Genomic DNA, 27061 nt, shown 5'->3' on the forward strand with positions numbered 1-27061 from the left:
TAGTTCGATAATACAACAACAATTGTAATACTTCCATGCAATTAAAAATTAGTTGGTTAGTTCAAAAGTTAGTTGGTCAATTAATAAGTTAGTAAGGTCACCAACTAAAGTAAAAACTAACTAACATTAATAAATAACAATTTTTATTTAATTAAAAATATTTAAAAAATCGAGTCATAATCTGACATTTTTCATGAATTGATAAGGACTGTAGCCACCCTTCACGGAAGTTACAATGTGAATAAGAGTTATGAGCCATATTAATCACTAGTGTTAATGTGTATAGTATGGATGGTTTAAAAATATTAGTTTTTTGGGCAAAAATGGCATATTTTAGATATTTTATTTATTGTAAATATCCTAAAAAGCTATGGAGATTTATGGAACATGATATCATGTAAAAAAAGCAAGTGGCTTTTTTCAGCTTGTTTTGGAGATTTAATATTAAAAAAAGAAGGATTGGTGAAATTGCGCGTGTCGCATCACAGTTTACAAACAATAAACAACACTTCGAATATGGAGAAGAAGAAGGAGTGATTTGGAAGATTTCTAAACAAGCGTCTTGGGGTTTTTCCCCCCTTTCAGACCCAATGAAATTATAAGAATTGTGATTTGAGTATCGGATTGCTGATTTTTCCAAGATCCCCTCCACAAAGAGATCTTCTCAGCCACAATCCTTCTTCTCTTATTTAGCTATAAATATGAGGCATGGGGAGCAATGTGAAAAGCACAAAGAGACCCTGAGAGGCTACGAGAGAGAGGTAGAGAGAGGGAGGTAGAAGGATACCCCTCCAAGAGATTGCGAGAAGGAGCTTGAGAGAGAGAGAGAGAGAGAGAGAGAGAGAGAGAGCGAGAGAGAGAGAGAGAGAGAGAGAGAGAGAGAGAGAGAGAGAGAGAGAGAGAGAGAGAGAGAGAGAGAGAGAGAGAGAGAGAGAGAGAGAGAGAGAGAGAGAGAGAGAGAGAGAGAGAGAGAGAGAGATACCTTGAGAGGTTGTGAGGGAGAGAGTTAGCTCGATTCCCTCTATCTCGGTCTTCGACTAAGCCATCTTCTCTTACCCTCTCCCATCTCAAATCCATTCCTTCTTTATCTCTCAAATCCACTTGCGAACGATGGCTCCCAAGCGAGAGATCTCTCTAAATGCTAAAACTCCCACCACAACCAACGGGACCACGAACCAAGGGACCGCAACTATGGGAAATTCATCTCTTCTGAATCAGGTGCATCCCGTTGTATTAGGGAAATGAAATTGGGAGAGAAGAATGTTTACATTAATTATCGCAACTTAATTGTGAATGTTTCAAGATAATGAGTGTACTGGGAAAATTTTGTTCATCGCATTCATCTTAGGTGATCAATAAAAATTGCACTTAGAAGTCGTTAAATTGCATGGAAATTTCATGCTAATATATATATGAAAAGTTTCAAGAATACGCATTAAACTGTAATTAAGCTAGATAGATTTTATGCATCTGCATCCGTTTGCTTTGTTGAAATAATAGGAAATCCTATTACATCTCACAAAGCATAGATTGGACTTGTGATAGAATACGTAGGGTTCCTAGGAAGTTGAAACAAATTTAAACCCTAAAGAGTTGAATGAATCTTCTCAAGGCCCATCTTGCTTGAAGCTAAAAGGAATTCAAAGTCCTTAAGTAATTATATGAATCATGCGACAAACCCTAGTTCAAATGAATACGTAGGGTTTTGTTGTAGGGAAGCCAATGTCCCAAATTACAATCAACATTGCAAGGATACTCCTTCATTCAAAAGAATGAGGAAATCAAATTAAGTTATCTCTAGAAATATCGGACAATAATGGGGATAAAGCCGAGACTAGATGCTATCGCATGAAATCGGAATTTCCTTCGGTAGACAGAACAAAAAATTGTCTCGTACATATTGTGCACTTCTGCTTGTGTTTGTACTTAGTAACACCTATTTGGAAAAGGAGTCATCTAACAAAGGAATTGATAAGAAGAAAATCTTCCAAATTGGATTTAGGTTGAAATACATGGGAAAGGCATGTTGAGTACCCCCAGCTAGTTGCCAACCCTATCGAAGGGGTTTTTTTTGATAACCACATTGGGAATGTGGACTGAACCCATCGTGAGAGGTCTCTCCATAGAAACATTTGTTTGTACGAAGATGCTTGGGTGCCAGGGGGGCTATGGCTGTAAATCCCTTGCCCTCGGATCCTACTCAGATGGTCTACGTGACTTGGGAAGGAATCTCGAGGCCCTGTTACTAGTGCAAGGGTGGAAACTTGGAGGAAAATAAGATGCATTCTTACGGATTGCGGGAATTGTCCCATGGACGAGATTTGTATCTCAGTTGAAATTTTAATATAAAGTTTACTTTCAAGGAATTTGTATGATCTGTTTTCATGTTAGTGCATAAAATTATGTAAAGAAACATGTGATTAACGGGTGTATGTGCTACCACTAATGTGCCCTTAGTAAGTAGGAAACTAAAGCTATCAAGGGAAGCAGGTGGGCGGAACCCCCAATGGGTCTGTCCTACGACAGGGTGGTCTTAGAGAATTGGGAGGCTTCTCAACATTCAAATCGCGATGACGTATTGACCTTCGATAATGTAGGGTAGAACCCTGGCTCATATCGTTTTAGGGGATCATAATGGGATTTTACCCTATGGGTAGAGAGGTCGAGCGATGCATCCTCTTGTTTCCCATTCTCTTTGAACCAAGTGCAATATGATTTTTCCTTCGTTTAGATGCTCTGTGCAAAGTAGATTGAATGCTAGAAGGTTGTATAATGACTTGACCATTAGAAACCTAGGAAGATTCAGGTCGATCTTAACAGGGTTGGCCGATACTTTTTGTTGCAGAGTAGACTTGACTCCCTCTGACATTCCGTGGAAGGGCCATGCGGCACCTTTTAGATCATACTCCCGATGGGCTACTAAAATGTGTCATGACCTAGGCACCAACAAACAACATAAGCAAGATAAGAGTAAATTAGGTAGAGTGAAGTAATGTTTTCACTAGAAAATATTTTTTATTACTCACGTGAGGATTGTTGTTGTGTCCAAACCTACGAGGTGTGGAGTAGATTCCTCATATTTCATATCATGTTCGGGACTGCTATGAGCTTCTCAAGCTATCGCTGAAGAACCGACATGATGGGGATCTTGGATGGCCTCTACAACCCTTCACCGCTATTTGTGGAAAGATGTTGGACTTGGAGTGCAGATTACTACTACATAGATGCCAACGAGTTTGCTTATCTTCAAAACAATCTGAAGAGGCTAAAATGGTTGGAGGACTTGAAGGTAATCAAGTTATTTATCTTCCATGAGGCACGTGTGAACTCGATCTTGCACGTCAGACGTCGGTAGGTAGAACAAACTTGCTACATCTATGAAGAGGTGGTCAAAGTCTTGCTAGTAGATAGAATTAAAATAATGGGGCGACGCAAACATCATGGCTATCAGATGTCGGGATTTCTTGAACTTCCCATGACTTATCGCTTCTTGAGAATCCATTCCCCAAAACCATATTACTACTCTGTCCTTGTAAAAGAATCCAATAAGGAATTGTTCTCATGACATTGATGTATCTTTTGAACAATTATCCAGCCTATCTCTATCTCCCCCGAATGGTTGTACTTGAGGCTTATACCTCTTTTGAATAAATGAGAATTTTATGATTACCTGACTTGTTGCACAATGTTGAAGTATGTGCAAAAAATTGGTGCATTGAAACAAGTTGTAAAGAGATGTGTAAATGCAAACTTAATGCGGAAATTTTAATCAAATCATACACAACCCCAAACGCAGAATCAAGATCATGTTCCAGCACAAGCCCCAGTAGAGGCACAAGAGAAGAAGTTTCTTCTCAAACAAATCAAACAATCGAAATTTGATGGGAAATGGAAGACTGTTGAAGCTGATGCTGAAGTATGGATTGAATCCATGGAGGATTACTTCAGTGCAGTAGGAACAATACTTGCAAACCAGTGGAAGTATTGGTGCAAGGACCGAGCAGTAGGCTGAAAGAAAAATAACTTAGGATAAACTCAAAGCGACAGTGCAAGGGAGATATATGCCACTGACATACAGGACTTGGAAGATGAAAACGAGTTCTTTAACATAAAGTAGTTTGTTTTATCTCTAGAGGCATACTACTCAAAATTTGTCTCCTTGCTAAAGTACGCCCCAACTATGAGCATATCCCAACATGTTTCCAAATTTTGCGATGGGTTAGGTCCACCAATGAATACCCAATTGGAATCTATGCGTCCTACAGATTTACAAGACGCATTGATAAGAGCAGGTTCCATTGGCCAAGAAGTTCAGCCCAAATCCAGGAACAATAGATCTTGGTCTTACAAAGACCTGAACCAGGGAACGAAAAAATCCCAATTTAAAAGAGTACAAGGACAAGGTCAAGGATATTGGAAGAAACCAAAGGCAAATGTAGTTAGTGACTTCATTCCTACATAGAGAAATGATCAAAACCTGCGATGCTTCTACTACAAGGGACCTGGGCACTTCAAAAGAGAGTGTCCCAAACTCGGTGAGGGCCACTGCAAAGGACGATTTCTTGGGCAAACTAGAGCTACGCATGGTCAGGGTTAAGCGGCAATGGGGAGGGCAAGGACTTCCAATATCACCATCAAGGAAGTAAATGAAGAAGAAAAACCAACTGTGGAAGCAAAGATTGAAAAGGCGATAGTCCATGCCGCTCTCCATAAAAAGGGACCGAATTGCTAATTCTTGGTGATCCAAACCCCTTCACACTACCGAGCCAAGAATTTCAAAACCTTGATTGATTGTGTGGAAGTACGCATTCTTTTATTTCTCCTACTTTTGCAAGAAAGCTAGGAATAACCACAATAGTTGCACCCACTTTACTTGTGGAATTAGCAAATGGGCACGAAATCACTTGTACTAGACAAACTGCCAAAGTGAGATTCCTACTCAGTGGAAAGCCAAAAATTGTAAAATTCATAGTGATGAACTTAGGGGCTCATGAATGCTTACTTGGCATGGATGGATTAATACTCAATGATGCCCACATTCACTGTGGAAGGGGCAAAATTTCCTTCTGAAGTTCTGAAGGGGAACTAGTCACAACTCAAGGGGAGGCTGGTAAACCCAAAATCCAATTGGCAAAGGCATCATGGATAGTTAACGGAATGCAAAAGGGTTTACCCATCTACTTGATCAAACTGAATAAGCTAGAGCAAAGCAAGGAGTCCGAAGAAGAACCTTCATGGCTGAAGGAGTACGTAGATGTGTTCCCCGAAGACTTGACAGAGTTATCGCCCCTAAGGGAGATTGATCATGAGATCTGGCACTGCTCCAGTTGCAAAAAGACCTTACAAAATGTCTATTCTCAAAGCTATCAAATTAAAGGAGTAGCTCAAAAAACTTTTAGATTTGGGGTTCATTCGGCCTAGTAGTTCACCATGGGGAGCTCCTGTGTTGTTTCAAAAGAAGAAGGATGGAACGCTTCGGCTATGCATTGACTACAAAGGGATGAATCAAGTAACCGTCAAGAATAAATATCCTATCCCAAGGATAGATGAGTTACTCAATTGCCTACAACGGAAAAAAATCTTCTAAAAAATTGACTTAAGGTCAGGGCATTACCAAATCTGCATCAAGGATGAGGATATTCCAAAGACAGCTTTCAACACTAGATGTGGTCATTTTGAGTTCATAGTAATGCCCTTTGGATTAACCAATGCTCCTGCTACATTCAATAAGCTAATGCAGATCTTTAGACCATACCTTGACGAGTTTGTACTTGTTTTCTTTAATGACACCTTGATCTACTCCGAGGAAGAAGAAGACCATGAGTCTCAACTTCACATTGTCCTTGAAATCATGAGGACACACAAGATTTATGCCAAAAGAAGAAGTGTGCCTTCCTCAAACAACATATTGAGTATCTAGGCTTCATTGAAAGGGAATCTCTATGGATCCTACAAAGGTTAAAGATATACAAGAATGGCCCCCTTCAACCACTATTAAGGAAGTATGTAGCTTTCTTGGTCTAACAGGATGGTATAGAATCTTCATCAAAGATTGCGTCTTAGTTGCGGCACCCCTCACAGATCTACTAAAGAAGCAGGTTGCCATAGTGTGGATAGCCACTGAACAAGCAAGCTTCAACCAGCTCAAACATAGCTTGGTGACAATGCCAATTCTAAAGCTCCTAGACTTGAGCAAGGAGTTCGAAGTTGTTACAGATGCCAACTCACTTGCACTAGGCTGTGTACTAATGCAAGAAGGTCATCTCGTGGCATATTCCTCAAGAAAGTTAAAAAACGAAGAGAAAAATTATGCTACTCATGACTTGGAACTGTTGGCTATCATTCATGCCCTCAAACTCTGGAGGCACTACTTGCTTAGCAACAAATTCTCCTTGGTCACAAACCACAAGTGCCTCAAATGGATCTTCTCCCAAGCTGACCTCAACATGAGGCAACACCGTTGGATCGAGGTGCTACAAAAGTATGACTTTGAAATCAGATATAGACCTGGCAAGGAAAATGTGGTCACTGATGCCTCAAGCCATAAAGCATTCCTCAACTCTCTCATTATGGAGGAACCTTCGACGGCCAGATCATTAACCACCATGGTGTCAATGCCATGCAACCCTATCCTTGAATTGGCTAGGGAGGACTCTAAACATGACCCACAATATTAGAAAATGATAAAGGAGATTCTAGAAAAGGTCAAAAGTCCCAAACTCAAAGTTAAATACCAAAAATACTATGTCTATGAAGGCCTAGTCTACTTCAGGACAAGACTATGTATTCCTTTGAGCCAAAGACTTAAACAACAAATACTATGGGAAGCACATGATTCCCCTTTCTTTGGTCATCCGTGATATGCCAAGACCCTCAACATGGTCAAGAAGAGCTATCATTGGGAAAGACTTGAGGGAGATGTACTCAAATACATCACGGAATGTTTGTCTTGCCAATGCATAAAGGCAGAGCATGTCAAGATGCCTGGAAAGCTAGAACCCCTCGACATCCCTTAGATGAAGTGGGAATTTATCAGCATGGACTTTGTTGTTGGGTTACCTCTAGTTCGAGGTGGGTACAACTCAATTATGGTTGTAGTAGATATCCTCACCAAGGTTGCATATCTCATCCTAGTAAAGACAAATTATAAGGCTTCAGATATTGCCAGACTATTCATTAAGGAGATATTTAGACTTCATGGTCTACCCAAAAGGATCATCAGTGATCAAGACTCCCTTTACACATCTCATTTCTAGAGAGGCATATTTGAAGCTATTGGGACTCAGCTCTATTTTAGTACAGCCTATTATCCTCAAACTGAAGGCCAAATAGAAAGGGTCAATCAAGTGATTGAAGATATGCTTAGAGCATATTGCTATCACAAACCCAAGAAGTGGATCCAATATCTACCCTTGGTGGAATTCGCCTACAATGCTTCCTTCTAGCAAAGCATTCAAATGACACCTTTCCAAGTATTGTATGGGCATGATTGCCATTCTCCATTAAATTTCTCAGACACTACTTTAAGGGTAGAGGCTTCCAAGAAGATGTAATGAAAGGTCCTAGACTACCATAAAATCTAACTATGGAACAATGGAAAATGAAGAAATCACTACATTAACCTATGGTGAAAACATGAATACAAGAAAGGATTCTTGGAACACACCCCAAGCTGGTGCCATGGAAACTCACCTCCATGTAGGTGAAGGACAAGAAAACTAATGTGACTACCAATAAAACTTACATGAATAACATGTCCAAATGGCAAAAGGCCCCTAACTTTGGCTAGGGCTGCCTATTTATAGCAAACCCTCAGCCCTAGACCTCTAGTTTTATCACAAAGGCATTTAGCCTGCTGTCATTGTTTTCCATTGGCCTAATTTGCTTCATTACAAACCCTCCCTGCCTCAATTAGCTTTGTCCTCAAAGCTGCAAATGGGAAGATATTACAATGGATATGTCATGAATGTCCGAAAGCACAATTTGAAGAAGATTCCATGGTCCAAGAAGTTGATGACTGCCTGCATGTTGCTCATGTTGTCCATAGAAGGGCAGTGATAGAAAAAGAGTCATAACTTCTTAAATATAGCTCCAAATCCAACAAATGAGGTGTCATTTTGAAGAATGCACCTAGAAGCATCATATCCAATCATCAAATGATGACTTTGATGATGTCAGATCATTTATTTTCATGACAGTAATTTAATACAGCAAGCTGTATTAAACAATAAGCTCATTCTTCTTCAACTGTTTTTTTTTTTTCCCATAAACCATGTCAAAAATCAATGAAGACAAGCTGTCAATCAAATTTGCAGGTCAAGGGATGTCAAATCATCATCCAATCATCCATAATAACCTCCGGGATCATATGGAAATCCTCCAAAATAATGGTCACAACCTCTCGGGTCATATGGAAATCCATCTAAAATTTCATATTCATCAAGATAAATCCCTAGATCATAAGGAAATGACACATCAAAGTCATATGTCATATCAGCCCCATAACCAAAATCATACTCAGTCGAAATGCCATCATAAGGTAGTCGCAGTTCATGATCATCTATGGGCTGATGATGATCAAGGATAGGCTGATACATGTCTTCATCATTACCCCATGATAACTCATCATCATGCACATATACATTGTCGTTCATATCTGCAACAAACTCTTCTTGTGCACTATCTTCATTTGAATCTGCATACTCTTGCTCTTCATCTTCAGCTGCATCATCTTGCTCTTCAACTTGGTCATTTGAATCATCATCTTCTTCTTGATCTTCCAAGTATGCTTGCTCTTTACAAATTTTTGCATGCATTGCATTAAGAGACATTTCCCTAAGCTTTCCCACTACATTTTCAACTTTATTATCAACATCTTTATCCTCTTCTTGCTGTCCATGACAAAGTTGCACTTCCACTTGAGATACATTTACATTAGAATCCTCCAATACAAGGGCTGTAGCAAAGTGACTATTCCTGCAATAACTCTCATGAATAGGAGACCATTGACCCTCACATTTATAGCATATGAGTTGTCTTTTCATTCCCATAAGCTCTTGATGAGGTATAAGCTTTCTTCGGGTGCCAAAAGGAGTAGGCCATTCTAAGATAACTGAAATTCTAACATGCTGTGCCCTGCATACATTTGGATGACCAATAACATTCTTCTCTCCACATTTGTAGCATAGACCTCTAGAAATGAGATCATCCAACATACGGCTTGAAAAGTAGGTACCATGAACATTGTTGAAGGAGAAAGGACGGGTTAGTACTTCTTCTTCCTCATGATAATCCATGACATAAGCTGGCTGTCCTTGGTACCCCACATAGTGTGTGCCATAGGCATTATTTGCACCCATATCATGCTCATATGCATAAGATTGATGCTGCCCACCATTCATGCATAATGCACAAGCTTCATACTACCCATATGGATCATTATATGCATGATTATCCACCCTTCCAACAAAATATCCATGTCTGTCTCCCATTTTGTGCATGCAGTCTGAGTATACAGCAGTGGAAAATCCTCAATAACTTGAGCTCCAATTGTCCAAATTGAGGGCTTTATAGCTTTGTTTGAAGCTTATACAATACTCTTTCAAATGAGCTATCAAGCTCTGCAAATGGATAAGTATAGACAATTCTGGAAATGCTTTTTTGTTGTCAGCCAGACACACTCTGTAAAGAGTGAATGCCTTGTTTCAAGTGTCTTTTGTACTTCTCATCAAAATTTGAGCAAATATCCAACACCAAGACACTCAAAGGAGTAGGGAAGAGCTGTAGGATATTGAAATAGATGAAAATAACCTCTGCAATTCCAAAACTAAAGCAAATCTTGCTTAAGAATACCCAAGAAATAGTCAATATGAATCCAAGTCAAGATTCACTGAAAGAGACTCTCTTTTGCCCATAGGGAAGCCAATGAACATGTATGCCCTATTCATACCCCTACATACATCAAAGTACTAACTCTTCCAAAGTGTAGGGCTGAAGTAGATTGTATGGTCCATTCATTGCATACTCATCCCTGCATTCCATTTGTCCAAGAGAGAATACATCTTGCTGCCATTCTTCATTACCCTATTGCATCCATAACATTGAACCATTTGTCCATAGATGTTCATTGATCAATTTCCATTGATCAAACAACCAAATACTTGAGCATCATACCCTTGAATGGTGAGTCAAATACAACTCACTAAGCACTCAGTTGCATTTGAAGTTGTGTGTTTCCAATTGAAAGATCAGTTTCTAGTCCCTTCGTGGCAATTTCAACATGTGTTTTCTCTGCCTACTTCAATAAAACCCATGCTTGCGCAAGATTTTAGTATGGAAATATATGTAACAACATTTGGAGAAATGCCATCCTGCTACATCTGTACAAACTGGCTTAAAGCTTCCTTGTCAAACCCATGTTCAGCATATCTAGTAATGGATGCAGTCCATGAGACTATATATCTGACTGCCAGATCATTAAACACTTTCTGTGCTTCTTGTTCTATTGCCCCAATCAAGCCACAAGCTTTCAAGCTGCATACATAAGCAGTAGGATCTAGATGCAAACCCTCAAGTTGCATCTGCTTAAAACAAGTTAGTGCTTACTCAGCAAGGCCTTGTTCAAGATATCTTACAATTAGTGCACTCCATGCAACAACATCTCGATCTGTTAGCTTGTTAAAAATGTCCTGTGCTTCTATAAGGGAGCTAGCTTTGCTGAACAAATCAACCAAAGCAGTGCCAACAGAAGTATCATTCTCCAACCCCCTATTGACAATATCAAAGTGCAAATGACAGCCTCTTTCTAAGCTGGCAAAACCTCTGACCACTTCTCATCAGAGAAAAGGTGCCTTGCATTGCTAATCAGATGTACAAATGCAGCAATGCCTATTGCTGCCAAACTCTGATGAGACCGTTCTGTAAATCCTGTCAACAGATGTAAAATTTTCCCCACAATAGGGTTGACAACACCATAAAACTTCACAAAGAGATCAGCCACAAGTTGCAATGCTAGAGTGCAAGTCTCGTAGAGCCATGCTTCTACTTCAACGTCATTTTGTTCACCCTCAAGTTCCTCATCTAATTGTTTAGGAGCTGCATCGTCAAACCCCCTGGAGCTTGTGGAGAAGTGCTTAAGGGATCGCTTTGACGGCTCGCAAGTCCACACGAGGCAAGGCCGCTATAATGCTACAGAAATGCAGGAATCACTTGTTGGACAGGGTACGGAATATGTGATAAATGAGATAGGAGAGCACTTGTTGGACAAGGTACGGAATATGTGATAAATGAGATAGGAGAGCTCCATCTCCTTCCTATTCACTCTTCGAACCATCATTTAGTCATCAGTATGCAAATCTTCGTGAAGACCCTCACATCAGCTCTTCCCCTTGCCTTTCAACAAACACTCTGACTCTGTACTTCTAGCTTCATTGCACTCCAGTTTTCTCACAATGGGACTACTGATGTTCTTATTGTCTCTAAGTCAGGAGACAAGGTCACTGCAGATAATCTGTCTGAATTGTCAATCAGCAGAGCTTCTGTCTCGAATGGTGAAGGTAAGGGAAGGAAAGATGATGATACTACATCTGGGATGAAAGCTGGAAACAGAGTGGCAATTTTTCGGGATCGTGAAAAAGATAAGAAAGTTCCACAACCAGAAGACTCTGATGGTGGAGGATGAAGATGACGACTCAGAGTCTGATGGAGAGGAGCTCGATGAAATTCCTGTCCAGGAATCTCGCTCCAATGCAGTTTACAACTCCATCGTCCTCCATGAAAAGCTTAAAGAGATCAGCTGGCCTGGTGACTTAGACTGGTTGCAAACTCTAACAATCGCATACAGTGAGCCTGGTGACATCGATGTTAACGACGACTTAGTCTGATGGTGGAGGAGATCCTGGTTGCGAGGCCGGATCATCCACAGATCGCACCAGGATGTCCATCACAAATGGCCTTCGTCGCACGTCGACGTTAACGAGGACCTAGTCTGATGGTGGAGGAGGTCCTGGTTGCGAGGCCGGATCATCCACAAATCGCACCAGGATGTCCATCACAAATGGCCTTTGTCGCACCTCGAAGGACATCATGGACGATTTCCAGACCCTCCGCGAGAAGATGATGTCTCAGTATAAGGACACCATTGCAAGACCCTCCGCGAGAAGATGATGTCTCAGTATAAGGACACCATTGCAAGACAGTATTTCACAATCACAAGCAAAGAGGCCGATGATGCCACCATTGAGCGCATGATCGACACCGGTGAGAGCGAGACCTTCTTGCAAAAGGCCATCCAGGAGCAAGGGAAAGGGCAAATCATTGAGACGATTAAGGAGATCCAAGAGAGGCATGAGACCGTGAAGGAGATTGAGAAGAATCTGATGGATCTGCATCAGATCTTCCTGGACATGGCGGCCCTGGTCGAGGCACAAGGTGAGCAGCTGAACAATATCGAGGCCGCGGTGCAGAATGCCTCATCCTTCATCGACAAAGGCAACAAGAAACTCGAGGAGCGTGGCTAGCTTGGCAGGAAATAACAGCAGATGCACGACACACAGTCCACTGTCACATGTACAATCGAAAGAGGCTCTTGCATCAGCATCCAAAGCCAGAAGGCTTTCCTTTATGAGGCAAGCTTCTATGAAGGCAGATACTCTGGTCTCAAGGAGCAGGCACAGCAGAAGAAGCAGAACATTGAGTCGGTGAAGAAATGGAGGAAGATGAGACAGGACAGCAATTTTGCTTTCTCTTCACCAAAATACCTCCAGCCATAGTTGTGTAAACTCCCAAGAAAGCTGCCATTAATGCTTCTGCATGCAGTCCTTGTGGTCCAGAGATGTTGTGTAAACTCCCAAGAAAGCTGCCATTAATGCTTCTGCATGCAGTATGCCTTCAACTCCAGTTACATAGAAATGATGCCTGTAATTAGATCTTCCATGAAAATGATGGAATTAAAGCATGCCTTGGATCAAAGCAAGGCTCTGATACCAATGTAATGAAAGGTCCTAGACTACCATAAAATCTAACTATGGAACAATGGAAAATGAAGAAATCACTACATTAACCTATGGTGAAAACATGAATACAAGAAAGGATTCTTGGAACACACCCCAAGTTGGTGCCATGGAAACTCACCTCCATGTAGGTGAAGGACAAGAAAACTAATGTGACTACCAAGAAAACTTACATGAATAACATGTCCAAATGGCAAAAGGCCCCTAACTTTGTCTAGGGCTGCCTATTTATAGCAAACCCTCAGCCCTAGACCTCTAGTTTTATCACAAAGGCATTTAGCCTGCTGTCATTGTTTTCCATTGGCCTAATTTGCTTCATTACAGAAGATGCTAGAATAAATGGATGAACAAGTTAAGGCCATTAGGCAAGACATCAAAGTTGTCAACTATAGGCAGAAGGCTTATGTGGATTTGAATAGGCAAGAGAGACTCTTCAAGGAGGGGGATATGGTTTTCATTCGTGTATGACACAAGAAGAATTCCTTATCCTTAGAAGAATTTAAAAAGCTTAGCCCAAGGTATTGTGGGCCTTACAAGATCTTCAAAATCCTAGAACCTAATGCTTACAAACTTCAACTTTCTGAAAATGTAAAAGTTCACAATGTATTTCATGTTAGTCTACTAAAGAAATATGTGCCTAATCCTAGCCATGTACTGAGTGATCAACAAATTGTAATGCCTAGCCAAGGAGTCCTTTAGTTGTAGCTAAATAAAATCCTAAATACTAGGGAGAGACAATTGAGGAGTAGAACCCTTAGAGAATACCTTGTCCAGTGGAAGGATTATCCTGAAGAAGATGCTACATGGATAGATGAGAATGCTCTTCATAAACAATACCCATGGTTTTTCTCGAGATGAGGACATCTCAATTTCTCTAAGGGGAGGAGGATGCAATACTTCCATGCAATTAAAAATTAGTTGGTTAGTTCGAAAGTTAGTTAGTCAATTAATAAGTTAGTAAGGTTACTAACCAAAGACTAACTAAAGTAAAAACTAACTAATATTAATAACAAATAAATTTTATTTAATTAAAAATATTAAACAATTGAGAGTCATAATTTGATATTTTTTCTGGATTGACAAGGATTGTAGCCACCCTTTTCTTCTCAGCCACAACCCTTCTTCTCTTGTTTAGCTATAAATATGAGGCATGGAGAGTAGTTAGAAAAGCACAAGGAGACCTCAAGAGACGGCGAGAGAGAGGTAGAAGGATACCCCTCCAGGAGATTGCAAGGAGCTTGAGAGAGAGAGAGAGAGAGAGAGAGAGAGAGAGAGAGAGAGAGAGAGAGAGAGAGAGAGAGAGAGAGAGAGAGAGAGAGAGAGAGAGAGAGAGAGAGAGAGAGAGAGAGAGAGAGAGAGAGAGCTCAATTCCCCCTATCTCAGTTTTTGACTAAGCCATATTCTCTTACGCTCTCCCATCTCAAATCCATTCCTCCTTCTTTATCTCTCGAATCCACTTATGGATGATGTCCCCCAAGTGAAAGATCTCTCCAAACATTGAAACTCCCACCACAACCAACGGAGCCACGAACCAAGGGACCACAACTATGGGAAACTCATCTCTTTTGAATCAGGCATATCGGGTTGTATTAGGGAAAATAAATTGGGAGAAAAGAACGCTTACATTAATTATCACAACTTAATTGAGCATGTTTTGAGATAATGAGCATACTAGGAAAATTTTATTCATCGCATTCATCTTAGGTGATAAATTAAAACTGCACTTAGAAGCCGTTAAATTGCACTTAAATTGCACATAAATTGCATGGAAATTTCATGCTAATATATATACAAAAAGTTTCAAGAATACGCATTAAACTACAATTAAGCCAGATAGATTTTATACATGCGTATCCATTTGCTTCGTTGAAATAATAGGAAATCCTACTACATCTCACAAAGCATAGATTGAACTTGTGATAGAATATGTAGGGTTCCTAGGAAGTTGAAAGAATTTCAAACCCTAAATAGTTGAAGGATTCTTCTCAAGGCCCATCTTGCTTGAAGCTGAAAGGAATTCAAAGTCCTTAAGTAATTATATGAATTACGCGACAAACCCTAGTTCAAATGAATATGTAGGGTTTCATTGTAGGGAATCCAATGTCCCAAATTGCAATCAACATTGCAAGGATACTCCTTCATTCAAAAGAATGAGGAAATTAAATTAGGTTATCTTTGGAAATCTCGAACGATAACGAGCATAAAGTCCAGACTCGATGCTATCACATGAAATCAAAATTTCCTTCGGCAGAGAGAACAAAGAATTGTCTAGTATATATTGTGCACTTCTGCTTGTGTTTGTACTTAGTAACACCTATTTGGAAAAGGAGTCATCTAACAAAGGAATTGATAAGAAGAAAATCTTTCAAATTGGATTTAGGTTGAAACACCTGGGAAAGGCATGTTGAGCACCCCCAGCTAGCTACCAACCCTATGCAAGGGGGGTTTTTTTGATAACCATGTTGGGAATGTGGACTGAACCTGTTGTGAGAGGTCTTTCCATAGAAACGTCTGTTCGTAGGAGGATGCTCGGGTGCCAGGGGAGGCTCTGACTGTAAATCCCTTGCCCTCTAATTCTACTTAGATGGTCTACGTGACTTGGGAAGGAATCTTGAGGCCCTGCTACTAGTGCAAGGGCGGAAACTTGGAGGAAAATAAGACGCATCCTTACAGATTGCGGGAATTGTCCCATGGACGGGATTTGTATCTCAGTTGAAATTTTAATATAAAGTTTACTTTCAAGGAATTTGTATGATCTGTTTTTGTGTCAATGCATAAAATTAAGTGAAGGAGCATGTGACTAACGGGTTAATTAAGGAAGCTGCTTGTCTGTGTTACCACTAATGTGCCCTTAGGTAAGTAGAAAACTAAAGCTATATAGGGAAGAGGGTGGGCAGAACCCCTGACAGGTCCATCCTACGGCAGGGTGGTCCTAGAGAACTGGGAGGCTTCTCAACATTCAAATCGTGATGACATATTGACCTTAGATAATGTAGGGTAGAGCCCTAGCTCATATCATTTTAGGGGACCAGAATGGGATTTTACCTTACGAGTAGAGAGGTCGAGCGATGCATCCTCTCATTTCCCATTCTCTTTGAACCAAGTGCGATATGAGTTTACCTCAGTTTAGATGCTCTGCGAAAAGTAGATCAAACGTTAGAAGGTTGTAGAATGACTTGACCATTAGAAACCCAGGAAGATTCAGGTCAATCCTAACAGGGTTGGCCGATATGTTTCGTTGTGGAGTAGACCCGGGAGTCGCTAATTGACAAACCTTGTGACATTCCGTGGGAGTGCCAGGCAGCATCTTTTAGATCAGACTCTTGATGGACTACTAAAATGTGTTGCAACCTAGGCACGTTACAACAATAGAGATCTAAACATTATAAACAATGGAATAGAAAAAATTATTTTTGATATTACACCATGATAGTGTCCAAAAGGTAGAGAAATGTGTTATACACTTATACATTCAACATTCCATAACCGAATTGAAGTCTAAAATTATGACAAAAGGGTGCATTTGGTACTTGCAATCCAAGAAAAATCATGGGTTAGTGAGAACTAACACATGACAATAGGTTAAAGGTGCTGTCATGCCATGATTAAAGAATTTAACTTGGTTAATCATCAATGAAGATATGTTTGCTTAGCCTTAATGAAGTACATGAAGTAGAAAATTTAAAAGTAGCAAGAGTAAAGAAGAATAGGTTTAGAAGGAAAAGAAGAAGACACCATTTATAAATAGGTGTTTGGTTTCATCAAATTACTAGTTTAGGGTATTACATAATAGTCCATGGATTAATACATATTAATAAAAGTAGAGGCATGATAATGTATTGGTTACAACTACATTCTCAAAGGCATATGCTATAACAAGAGCATGCATCTAGAATGATAACAAGATTTTCCATGAGAGTAATTGCCAACTTTCCTTGGTAGCTTCATTAGCCACCACCTAGGCTAAGATATGATTCCAACCACCCAAGTTGAGACATGATTCCAACATTCATTTGTTAAATGAGGTGCAGTATTTAAGTTGAAGAGAGAACCACACCATGCTTTTAAGGCTAGGTAGATATCTCACACACACACACACACACACACACACACACACACACACACACACACACACACACACACACACACACATGCACAACTCATCTTACTACTATATTATTTTCGCTATAGGTTCAAACCTCCAAAGGGCTTTTCGAACCTACCCCCTTTTCCAAACCTCATTTTTTCAATCAAAACCCCCTCCCCTCCCCTCTTTCTCACTTGTAATCTCTCATTTTCTCTTCCCTCTCCCATTTTTCATTAAAGCCTCCCCCCTTGGCTCCTCGGCTCCCTAGCTCCCCCCCCCCCCCCCCCCCCCCTCCACTAGCTCTTTTTTTTAAAATTAAAACCCCCTCCCCTCTCTCTCACTTATAATCTCTCTCTTTCTTTCCCCCCTCCCCTTTTTAATTAAATTCCTCTCCTCTCCCTCTCCCTCTCCCTCTCCCTCTCCCTCTCCTTCTCTCATGTATAACCTCTAGAGGGCTTCTCGAACCTACCCCATTTTCCAAACCTCCCTTTTTCAATCGAAATCCCCTCCCCTCCCCTCTTTCTCATGTGTAATCTCTCATTTTCTCTTTCCCTTCCCTTTTTTCATTAAAGCCTTCCCTCCACCGCCCTTTTTAAAATTAAAACCACCTCTCCTCTCTCTCACTTATAATCTCTCTCTTTCTTCTCCCCCTCCCATTTTTTATTAAATTCCTCCCCTCTCCCCCCCTCTCTCTCTCTCTCTCTAGCACATGTGTAGGGCCTAGGTTCTCTCTCTCTCTCTCTCTCTCTCTCTCTCTCTCTCTCTCTCTCTCTCTCTCTCTCTCCTTTAATTAAATCAAACTTCTTTTTAAATCAAAAGTTTTTTTTTTCTCTCTCTCTCAGTTAGATTAAAATTTTTAATTTAAACTTTTCTTTTGATTAAAATTTTTTAAAAGTTTTTTTAAATTTAAAGTTTTTCAAACATAGTTTTTTACAAAGAGAGAGAGAGAGAGAGAGAGAGAGAGAAGAAGAAGAAGAAGAAGAAGAAGAAGAAGAAGACTGAGAGAGGAGGGGGAAAAGAGGAAAGAGAATAGTCTTTTTTAAATTAAATATTTTTCTTCTCCCCCTCCCCCCTCTCTCTCATGTGTAGGGCCTAGGTTCTCTCTCTCTCTCTCTCTCTCTGTTAGATTTAACTTTTTAATTAAAATGTGAGAGAGAGAGAGAGAGAGAGAGAGAGAGAGAGAGAGAGGGAGAGAGAGAGAGAGAGAACAAAAAGGAAAGAAGAGGAGAGGGAGGGAGAGAAAGGGGAATGGAGAGAAAGAGAATTATAGACACAGAAAATATAAAATTTAAGAGAAAGAGAGAGAGAGGAAAAGAAAAAAGGAAAAGAGATGAGAGAGGGGGGAGAGAAACAGAGAGAAGAAAATGAGAGAGAAAATAAGAAGAAGAAGAGAGAGAATTTGAACACAGAGAGAGAATTATAGAGAGAGGAAATATAAAATTTAAAAAAAAGGAAAAATTAAAAAATTTAAGGAGAGAAGAAAAAAAGGAAAAAAGAGAAGGAAAAGAGAGAGAGAGAGAGAGAGAGAGAGAGAGAGAGAGAGAGAGAGAGAGAGAGAGAAAAGAGAAGCCTTTTTAAAATTCAAATATTTTTTTGAGAGAGAGGAAGGGAGAGAGAAGGAGAGAGGGGGGAAGAGAGAGATAGAGAGAAGAAAAAGATAAAATTTAAAAGAGAGAGAGGGAGAGAAGATAAAATGAAAATTAGGAAAAAGGGGAGGAGAAGAAAAGGGGGCAGAGAGAGAGAGAGGAGAAGAAGAGAGAGAATATAAACATAAATAGAGAATTATATATAGGAAAAAGATAAACTTTACATACTTTAAGAGAGACTGAGAGGGGAGGGGGAAGAAAGAAGAAGAAGAAGAAGAAGGAGAGAGAGAGAGAGAGAGAGAGAGAGAGAGAGAGAGAGAGAGAGAGAGAGAGAGAGAGAGAGAGAGAGAGAGAGAGAGAACATATAGAGAGAATTATAGAGAGAGAAAAGATAAAATTTAAAAAGAGAGAATAAAAAATAGAAAAAGAAGAAGAAGAAGAGAGAGAGAGAGAGAGAGAGAGAGCATGTAGAGAGAATTATAGAGAGAGAAAAGATAAATTTTAAAAAGAGAGAATAAAAGAGAGAGAGAGAGAGAGAGAGAGAAGTGCAAAGAGAGGAAAAGGAGAGAGAAAAAAGAAAGAAAAAATAAAAAGAGAATGACTAAGAGAGAGAGATAAGAAGAAAAAAAGGAAAAAAGAGGAGAGAGAGAGAAGGAAAAGAGAGGAGAGAGGGGGGAGAATAAAAGGGGAGAGAGAGAGAGAGAAGAAAAGCGGGGAGAGAAAAAAGGAGAGAGAGAGAACCAGGAGAGGAGAAAAAATAAACTAAAATAGAAGGGAGAGAGAGAGAGAGAGAGAGAGAAAGAGAGAATTAGACATAGGGAATTCGGGGGGGAGAGAGAGAGTAAATTAAAAAATTAGAAATAGAGAGAAAAAAGAGGAGAGAGAAAGATGAGGTATGGATTGTTGAGCAAAGTTGTCGTGTGATAGCACAATAACTTTTGCTTCGAGACAGTGAAGCACTGTTGCGAAGTGGCCTAGTGTTCCGTGCATGCAAAGTGCACGCAAAATGCTAGTTAAAACAATTTAAGCCAAAATCACAATAAGTTCAAAGCTACCACCGTGGCATGCTTGTAAAGTAAAGTTTAAAAGCATTCATATAATGTGACAGAAAAATGAGAGAAAGAAAGGCACTTGTCATCACCGATGATGATGAGAACGAGCAACCACATGATTGGCAATGAGAATGTTGTTCACACACTTTCCATAGACTAGCAAGAAATGGTTGGAGCAAGGGCGATAGAGCCATTTCTCCAACATTTCTATATGAAAGTTATCCACCTTAATCCACATACTAAGGGGCATCCATAGAATGGGTTGATGTAGCATAGAGGAACCTACCCATATGGATGAGGTCCCTCATATGCACACCCTTTTCAAGAAGCCCATGCAAATTTCTAATATCAAAGAGGATCCCTATAAATTCCTTATTAAGTAGGAAGTTGCAATTGTTAGTCTGCTTATGTTAGTTATGTTAGTATGACATCTCTTGGTTGTGAGCTCTTGTTAGAGTCTGATGGGAGACATAGGAGCTTTGGTAGTTTAGGTGCATTTTCTTTATTTTTTGGCTTCATGTGTGAATTCTTAGCCTAGTTATTACTTTTCATAGTTTGTCTGTTGGACGTTGTCATTGTCATCTAGAAATTTTTTGAGGTCATCCCTATTTTTTTGGTATTTTTCCCTTTAGTGACCATCGTTAAATGTTGGTTGATTGCATTTATGACCCTTATAGGAGCATGTTAGCTAGTTTTTTGGGGATTTGGCTATTTATAGCTAGTCTCCCCACTTGGTAGACACACACTCTCTTCAGTCTTCAGTCTTCAGTCTTCCTCCCTTTGTAGATGCATACTTCGATACTCCGACTCTTTGAATGGAGGTGAGCCCTGAAGTGGAAGCACGTGAGAGGAAGTAAGAGCTATGGTGGAAAGGAGCAAAAGAAAGAGAGAGAGAGACACACACAATATGGAAACTCCAACAAGCACAATATATGATCGGCCTTCCCTTTATTCAAATGTCATTGAAAGAATAAAGAATGAAGTGACAGTGATAGGCGCCCGCCACCTGCAGTGTATATGTGTGCGGGTATGTAGGTACTATTAGTGAAACTAATACACCGGTGGCTAGGCACATGTGCCTTTACCCCCAACAACCTTCCACTTAAAGGTGAATGTACCCCTAGTAAGAAGAGAATAAGAAAAAAAAAGTAAAAAAGTACAAATGTACATAATAAAATAGGATCAGGAAAGATGTCATCTCATCCAATGCCCATCAACTTCCTAAGAAAGGAAAAATACTATACTGAGAGACTTTTAGTAAGCAGATCTGCAAGATTTTGGTCAGGTGAGATATTGGCAAGGTCAACAAACCTATCCTTAATGACCTCTCTAATAAAGTGGTAACAGACTTCAATGTGTTTTGTCTTCGCATAAAAGACAGATTCTTGGCTCCAACTGAATAGCACTCATAGAATTCGAATGTAATGTAGGGACCATATCACTATAATGCCAAGGTCTACCACCAGATGGCATAACCAAAGAGCCTCCTTGCAAGCCTTAATGGCTGCAATATGCTTTGCCTCTATAGTAGATAGGGTCGTGCATTTCTACACCTTGGACATCCAAGAAACAACACCTGCAGCAAAATGAAAACATAGCTAGAGGTGGACTTCCTATTGTCTAATCAGAGTTAGTGTATCCCATGACTCCTATATCTTAGCCACCATAACATATGCATATAACAAATGTGCCCTTCAGGTACGTTGTGATACCCTTGACAACATCCCAATGCCATATGCCAGGTGTAGCCATATAGCGTGCCACAACTTCCACTGTAAATGCTATGTTAGGATGAATGGCTATCATGGCATACATCAAACTGCCCATTGCAAATGCATAAGGGATCTTAGCTATCTTGGCCTTTTGCTCATTAGATTGTGGATAATCAACATGACTAACTTTCACATTCAAAGATAGAGGATAACCAATAGGCTTAATATCCTGCATATGAAACCGCTTAAGAACCTTCTGAATATACTCCTTCTATGACAAGTAAAGGAGCCCCTTAGATCGATCGTGTATAATGCACATCCCAAAAATATGCAAGGTGAATCCCATGTCTTTCATCTCAGTGCTCTTCTTGAGTTGAACTTTTAAGGCATCGAGTTCATCATGAGCACTCCCAGCAATCAACATTTCATCCATGTAGAGTACCAAAATCATAAGGCTGCCATCATGGGCCTTCTTCGCGTATAAACACATATCCATAGCACTATGAGAATATCCCTATGAATGCCTAAAAGCATAGAACTTGTGATACCATTTCCTAGGTGCCTGCTTAAGGCCATAAAGACTCTTTCTCAATTTTCATACTATGTATTTATTGCCAGGGTCTACAAAGCCCTTAGGCTGCTCCATGTAAATCTAATCATGCAAGTCCCCATGAAGAAAAGCCATCTTGACATCCATCTAATAAAGATCCAAGTCAAGCCGAGAAACCAAAGCTAGTACCAAGCATAGAGTAGTCATCTTCACAACAAGAGAAAATGCTTCATCAAAGTCTACACCATGTTCTTGCTTGAAGCCCTTAGCAACCAATCTAGCCTTGTATGCTAGCTTCAGGCATCCAAGGGTACTTTTTAACTTGTGCACACACTTTCATGGCAAAGCATGCTTGCCATTAGGAAAAGTAACCAAATCCCATGTATGATTTTTTTACAGTGAGTCGTACCCTGATTGTATGACCCTCTTCCAATAGTGACTATCATCTCTGTGCACAGCCTTGTCATTGGTAAGAGGCTCACTAGCATTTGTCACTATAACATAATCCATAGAGGGCTCAAACTATGTAGGTTTTCATCTATCTCTAGTAGATCGTCAGGTTGTGGGGCATGTACATCCTATGGAACATAAGGTATACCACTGCTGTAGGTTATCTAGCTGGCTATATAGTAGTAGGAGGCTTCTCTTGAAATATCACCCTTCAATGACATGCTTAGGTTGCTTATACATTTTCTATTCATGAAAGACAAAATCATGGCTACGGATCACCTCGAGCCTATGGATCCCATAGGTGATGGCCCATCTCACATGCATTCCCATAACAAAAAAAAAAAGAATTTCCTAGACTTAGGATTCAACTTATTGCACTTGTCCTTGGGAACATGGCAAAAATCCTCACAACCAAAGATGCACATATGAGTATATGAGGGAGGTTTTCTAGTCCATACCTCCTTTGTAACCTAATAGTTAAGATAGTGCATGGAGACTGATTAATCAAGTGTACGGTAGTAGTAACTGCCTCAATCTAAAAATGCTATGGTAAGCATGCTTGGCTAATCATACTATGGATTTGCTCTTGAATCCTCCTATTCATGTGCTCAACCCATAACATTTTGGGATGGGGTATATGGGGTGGCCAACTAATGCTTAATACCCCTCTCATCACAAAATTTCTCAAGGCTTTAGAGACATATTCACCCCCATTATCTAACCTTAGATATTTTAGTTGATACCTAGACTGGTTCTCAATAAAGGAAAGCCAACATTGAAATGTAGCCAAGACATCTGATTTCTACTTTATGGGGAATGCCCAGACTTTATGCGCATAGTCATTAATGAAAGTAACAAAATACTTCACACCACCTAACGACTTGCAGGGCGTGGGACCACATATATCTAGATGAACAAGAGCCAAAGGCTCACCCATGCATGTCATATCGGACTTTTTATGCATATTGTGTGTCTGCTTGCCATATAAATAGTGATCACAGACTGGTTCTCAATAAAGGCAAGCCAACGTTGAAATGTAGCCAAGACATCCGATTTCTACTTTATGGAAAATGCCTAGACCTTATGCGTATAGTCATCAATGAAAGTAACGAAATACTTCACACCACCTAATGACTTCCAGGGCATGGGACCACATAGATCTAGATGAACAAGAGCCAAAGGCTCACCCATGCATGTCATATCAGACTTTTTATGCATATTGTGTGTCTGCTTGCCATATAAACAATGATCACAAGACTCAAAACATTTATAGTCAAGCAACAAAAGATACTACAAATGAGTAAGCATTTTTATTCCTTTCAAGGACACATGCCTAAGGCAATGATGCCACAATGATACATGTGGAACTACATCCACTGCCAAAATATGGTCAATTGACTACAATGACAATATTCCCATGGGTAAGGCTCCATGAGGAATTGCCAAAAGAAACAACATAGCATGCATCATCCAAAGTGCCAATAGAGATAAGGCTCTTGGTGAGTAAATATGCTACTAGAGCTAAACTATAGCGTGAAGAGTAAACATGCTATTGGAGCCAACAGCAATAGCTGGACATCACCAATACCAATTACCTCCAATGCCAAGTCATTACCCAAACGGATAGATCCAACTATATTGCGATAGGAGTGAAACCATTCTATGTGAGGGGTCACATGCAAGGAAGCCCCTAAATCTATAAACCAACACTGAGTATACATTGAAAAAGCATCAGTCAACTATGAAGTATCATTAGAAGAAGCTGCAAGTATGTAATCATCATCAGAATCAGTTTGCACAATATGAATATCTTCAATCTTAACACTAGAATAGCTAGGGACAATGCTACAATCATTATTTTTGTCATGTACTTTACCCTTGCCCTTTTCCTTGCTCTTATCTTTGTGAATTTTATAGCACAGCGGCTAAATAAGCCCTGCTTTCCTACACTTTCCTACAGTATTGACAAGTTAATGAGGGGACTGACAGCCACGGGACTTACTGCGAGACTATCCACGTGACTGAGAGCGAGATTATTGAGAGTCTCTCCCACGATAGACATTGCCGCTCCTACCATTATTGCCTCTAACTGTCAAAGCGTGAGAGGTGCGGGAAGGATTGCCATTCTTTCTATTAACCTCTTCAATAAAAAATGCACCCTCTATATCCTGTAACTATACCCCATCAATAGGCATATTGGCGCACATAGTAGTACAAAATGTATTCCATGATTCAGGTAGTGTAAGTAAGATGAACAAGAGAAGAAGAGTACCCTTGAATTCAATCCCCTGTAAAGACAAATGATTGGTAATGGAATGAAACTCATTTAAGTAAGGTAGCATAGAAATGTCCTCCTTCATGTGAAGGTCCATGAGTTGCTTCAACCAATACATCTAAGAAATGGGTCTCTGCTAGTCATAGACATTGCGAATCTTTTTTCATAAGTCCCATGTGGATTGCCCATCAAAGAAAACATTATAGAACACTTTCTAAGAGAGAGACTATATGATGGTAGACTTACATATCTTATCTAATTTACTCCAATCTTCTACATCAATAAGTTTGAGCTTGACACCCTTATCTTCCAAAGGTCTAACTTGCATTTTTTGCAACTTGCCAAATTTGGGCCTTCCAGTAGCTGTAGTTGGTGCCATCCAGCTTGTCAAGGATTAAAGATAGCACTATCACTTGAGACATCAGCCATAATCAAGACAAACAAGTACACAAATTGTTAAAGCAAGCTGCTGTAATTATTGCAAATAGCCTTAAAACCACTACAAAATGAAGCCAAAGCAAGAGGGGCTACTGCAAACCAAGATGCTATCCACAAGGTATAACCAAAATAGAGTCAAACAAAAGTGATTGCCCTCATTAAATGATACATATTCTACAATTATAGCTTGTTGTAAATAAATTCCAATAGTAAGAAAACCAAGCCAAAATTGAGCTATCACTTATACATGACAAACTAGAATTGCTAAGTGATAGCCTACATCATGTGGGGTATGTAAGAAACTCTAGCAACAAGCATACATTAGACAAGCACCCAAAGCTATCAACTATAATTTGTAAATATGAGAGTACATCAATTGGCATAACCAACCATGCATGTAGCAAGTCCCGGGGTAACTAAGGGGACCTACCAAAAGCATGACTGATTGAGTGATGTAGTAGAAGCTCAATAAGAAGCCAAGATAGGTGTATGCATAATTGACGAGGCCTGACAGTGCAAGTCCAAGACGTAGTCAAATTAGATCAGTTGTCAAGGCATAAACTATAGACAAATATCATGGAAAGAGAGCATGTACATGTGAATATCCCATTGTGTCAAAAGAAAATACATTCGGAGTATCCAAGTCAAGATGGTTAGTAAAGCATCCACTGTAGCATTCGAGTCAATGACTAACAGACCAATGTCATTGTCCAAAGCTCTAGAATAACTCAATGCAAGTCAAGACAAATGCCAAAGCTCTAGAATAACTCAAGCCGTGACATATATAATCCATATTAGACATCTAACATCCAAGTGGATAGCCTGAGTATCATCTAAGGATAATAGGCATTTACTACCTCAAGTGGATGCATGTTGTAGCAAATGATAGATAATGTCAATCAAAATGAGCTTCAATCAACTGCTCACATGCATTTTGAAACCATGACAAAGCATGTCACATCATCCATAAGCATCGTACATCCCCTGAATATTCGATAAGCATGTAGCATCAAAAGACATATGCTTTCACTGATATAAAAAGCATTAGCCCTCACAGTGGCTTATTAGACCAGTAAATCAAAGTAGAATTAAGCCTTTGGGTATTCTTCCATATGTGAAGACAACTCTCATAGGATGAGACTATTGGGCTGACCTATTTGGTGGGAAAATCAAATTCCTACGAGACCTCGTACCCTTTGTTCTTGGGAAGACCATGGCTTTTCAAATCAAGAGCACGAATTGAATGGTTCAAGGAAACCCTAACCCTGGGCAAAGGACCCAATGAGATGGTAGTAAAGTTGTATGGCTAGCAAAAGGATAATGGATCCACCTCCATCAAAGTCTTAACAGACTCTTCCAAGGAAGTTACAAATGGTACATCAACAACAGATGAAGAAACTGTCAAACAAATTTTTCCCAAGAAACAGAGATACAATCCCTAATAGTGGGCACTGTAAGCCAACTCCCAAAAGAAGCAAAGTCCTTGTCAATGGGTGAATACCTAATGCCTAAAGTAGGAATGAATTCTAATGATTAATTTTGTTATTGGGATAGAAGCATGGATGTATTGTTCTCCCTGTTATATGGCCATAGTAGAGCCAAAGACAAAGGCAGAGATAGAGACAGACACAGAAGCAAAGCCATAGGTAGAAGTAGAAGTGGAAGGTACAACAGAGAGTACATGGACCCTAATACAAAGGTAGAGACAAAGTTTGAAGAGGACAATGATGAAAGTCAAGATGAAGATTACAAAAACAATGTACATGAATCTATTTAGCTAGAAGAGGATAGGAATGAGAAGGAAGTTTGAGAGGCTTCAGAAAAGTTGAAGCTCCTATGTTGAGGGATAGAATGAATCTAGTACCCTTCAGATTGGTAAACGAATCACATCGTATGCAAAA

At 39.8% G+C, this 27061-nt stretch overlaps 1 protein-coding gene across 1 annotated transcript; it reads left to right on the plus strand.

Annotated features, from left to right (window-relative positions):
- Positions 1–9236: 9236 nt before the first annotated feature.
- Positions 9237–20163, plus strand: LOC148031989 (uncharacterized). Its single transcript, XM_087683865.1, has 8 exons — positions 9237–9264; positions 11092–11267; positions 11441–11555; positions 11608–11850; positions 12002–12141; positions 12180–12510; positions 14670–14701; positions 20119–20163. Exons 1-8 carry the CDS (start codon positions 9237–9239, stop codon positions 20161–20163), a joined length of 1110 nt encoding a protein of 369 aa, XP_087539991.1.
- The last annotated feature ends 6898 nt before the right edge of the window (positions 20164–27061 follow it).

Source organism: Lygodium microphyllum, chromosome 8, assembly GCF_053477565.2.
Source record: "Lygodium microphyllum isolate KBCC chromosome 8, Lygodium_microphyllum_v1.1.10, whole genome shotgun sequence".
Classification (NCBI taxonomy): Eukaryota; Viridiplantae; Streptophyta; class Polypodiopsida; order Schizaeales; family Lygodiaceae; genus Lygodium; species Lygodium microphyllum.

Excerpts from the sequence above, each read along its gene's own strand:
- LOC148031989 (XM_087683865.1), top strand. The coding sequence starts at position 9,237 with ATGAACATTGTTGAAGGAGAAAGGACGG. Across the intron at positions 11,556-11,607 it reads TTCTGTCTCGAATGGTGAAG|AGTGGCAATTTTTCGGGATC; the intron begins GTAAGGGAAGGA and ends AGCTGGAAACAG. Across the intron at positions 12,142-12,179 it reads CTCAGTATAAGGACACCATT|GACACCATTGCAAGACAGTA; the intron begins GCAAGACCCTCC and ends TCTCAGTATAAG.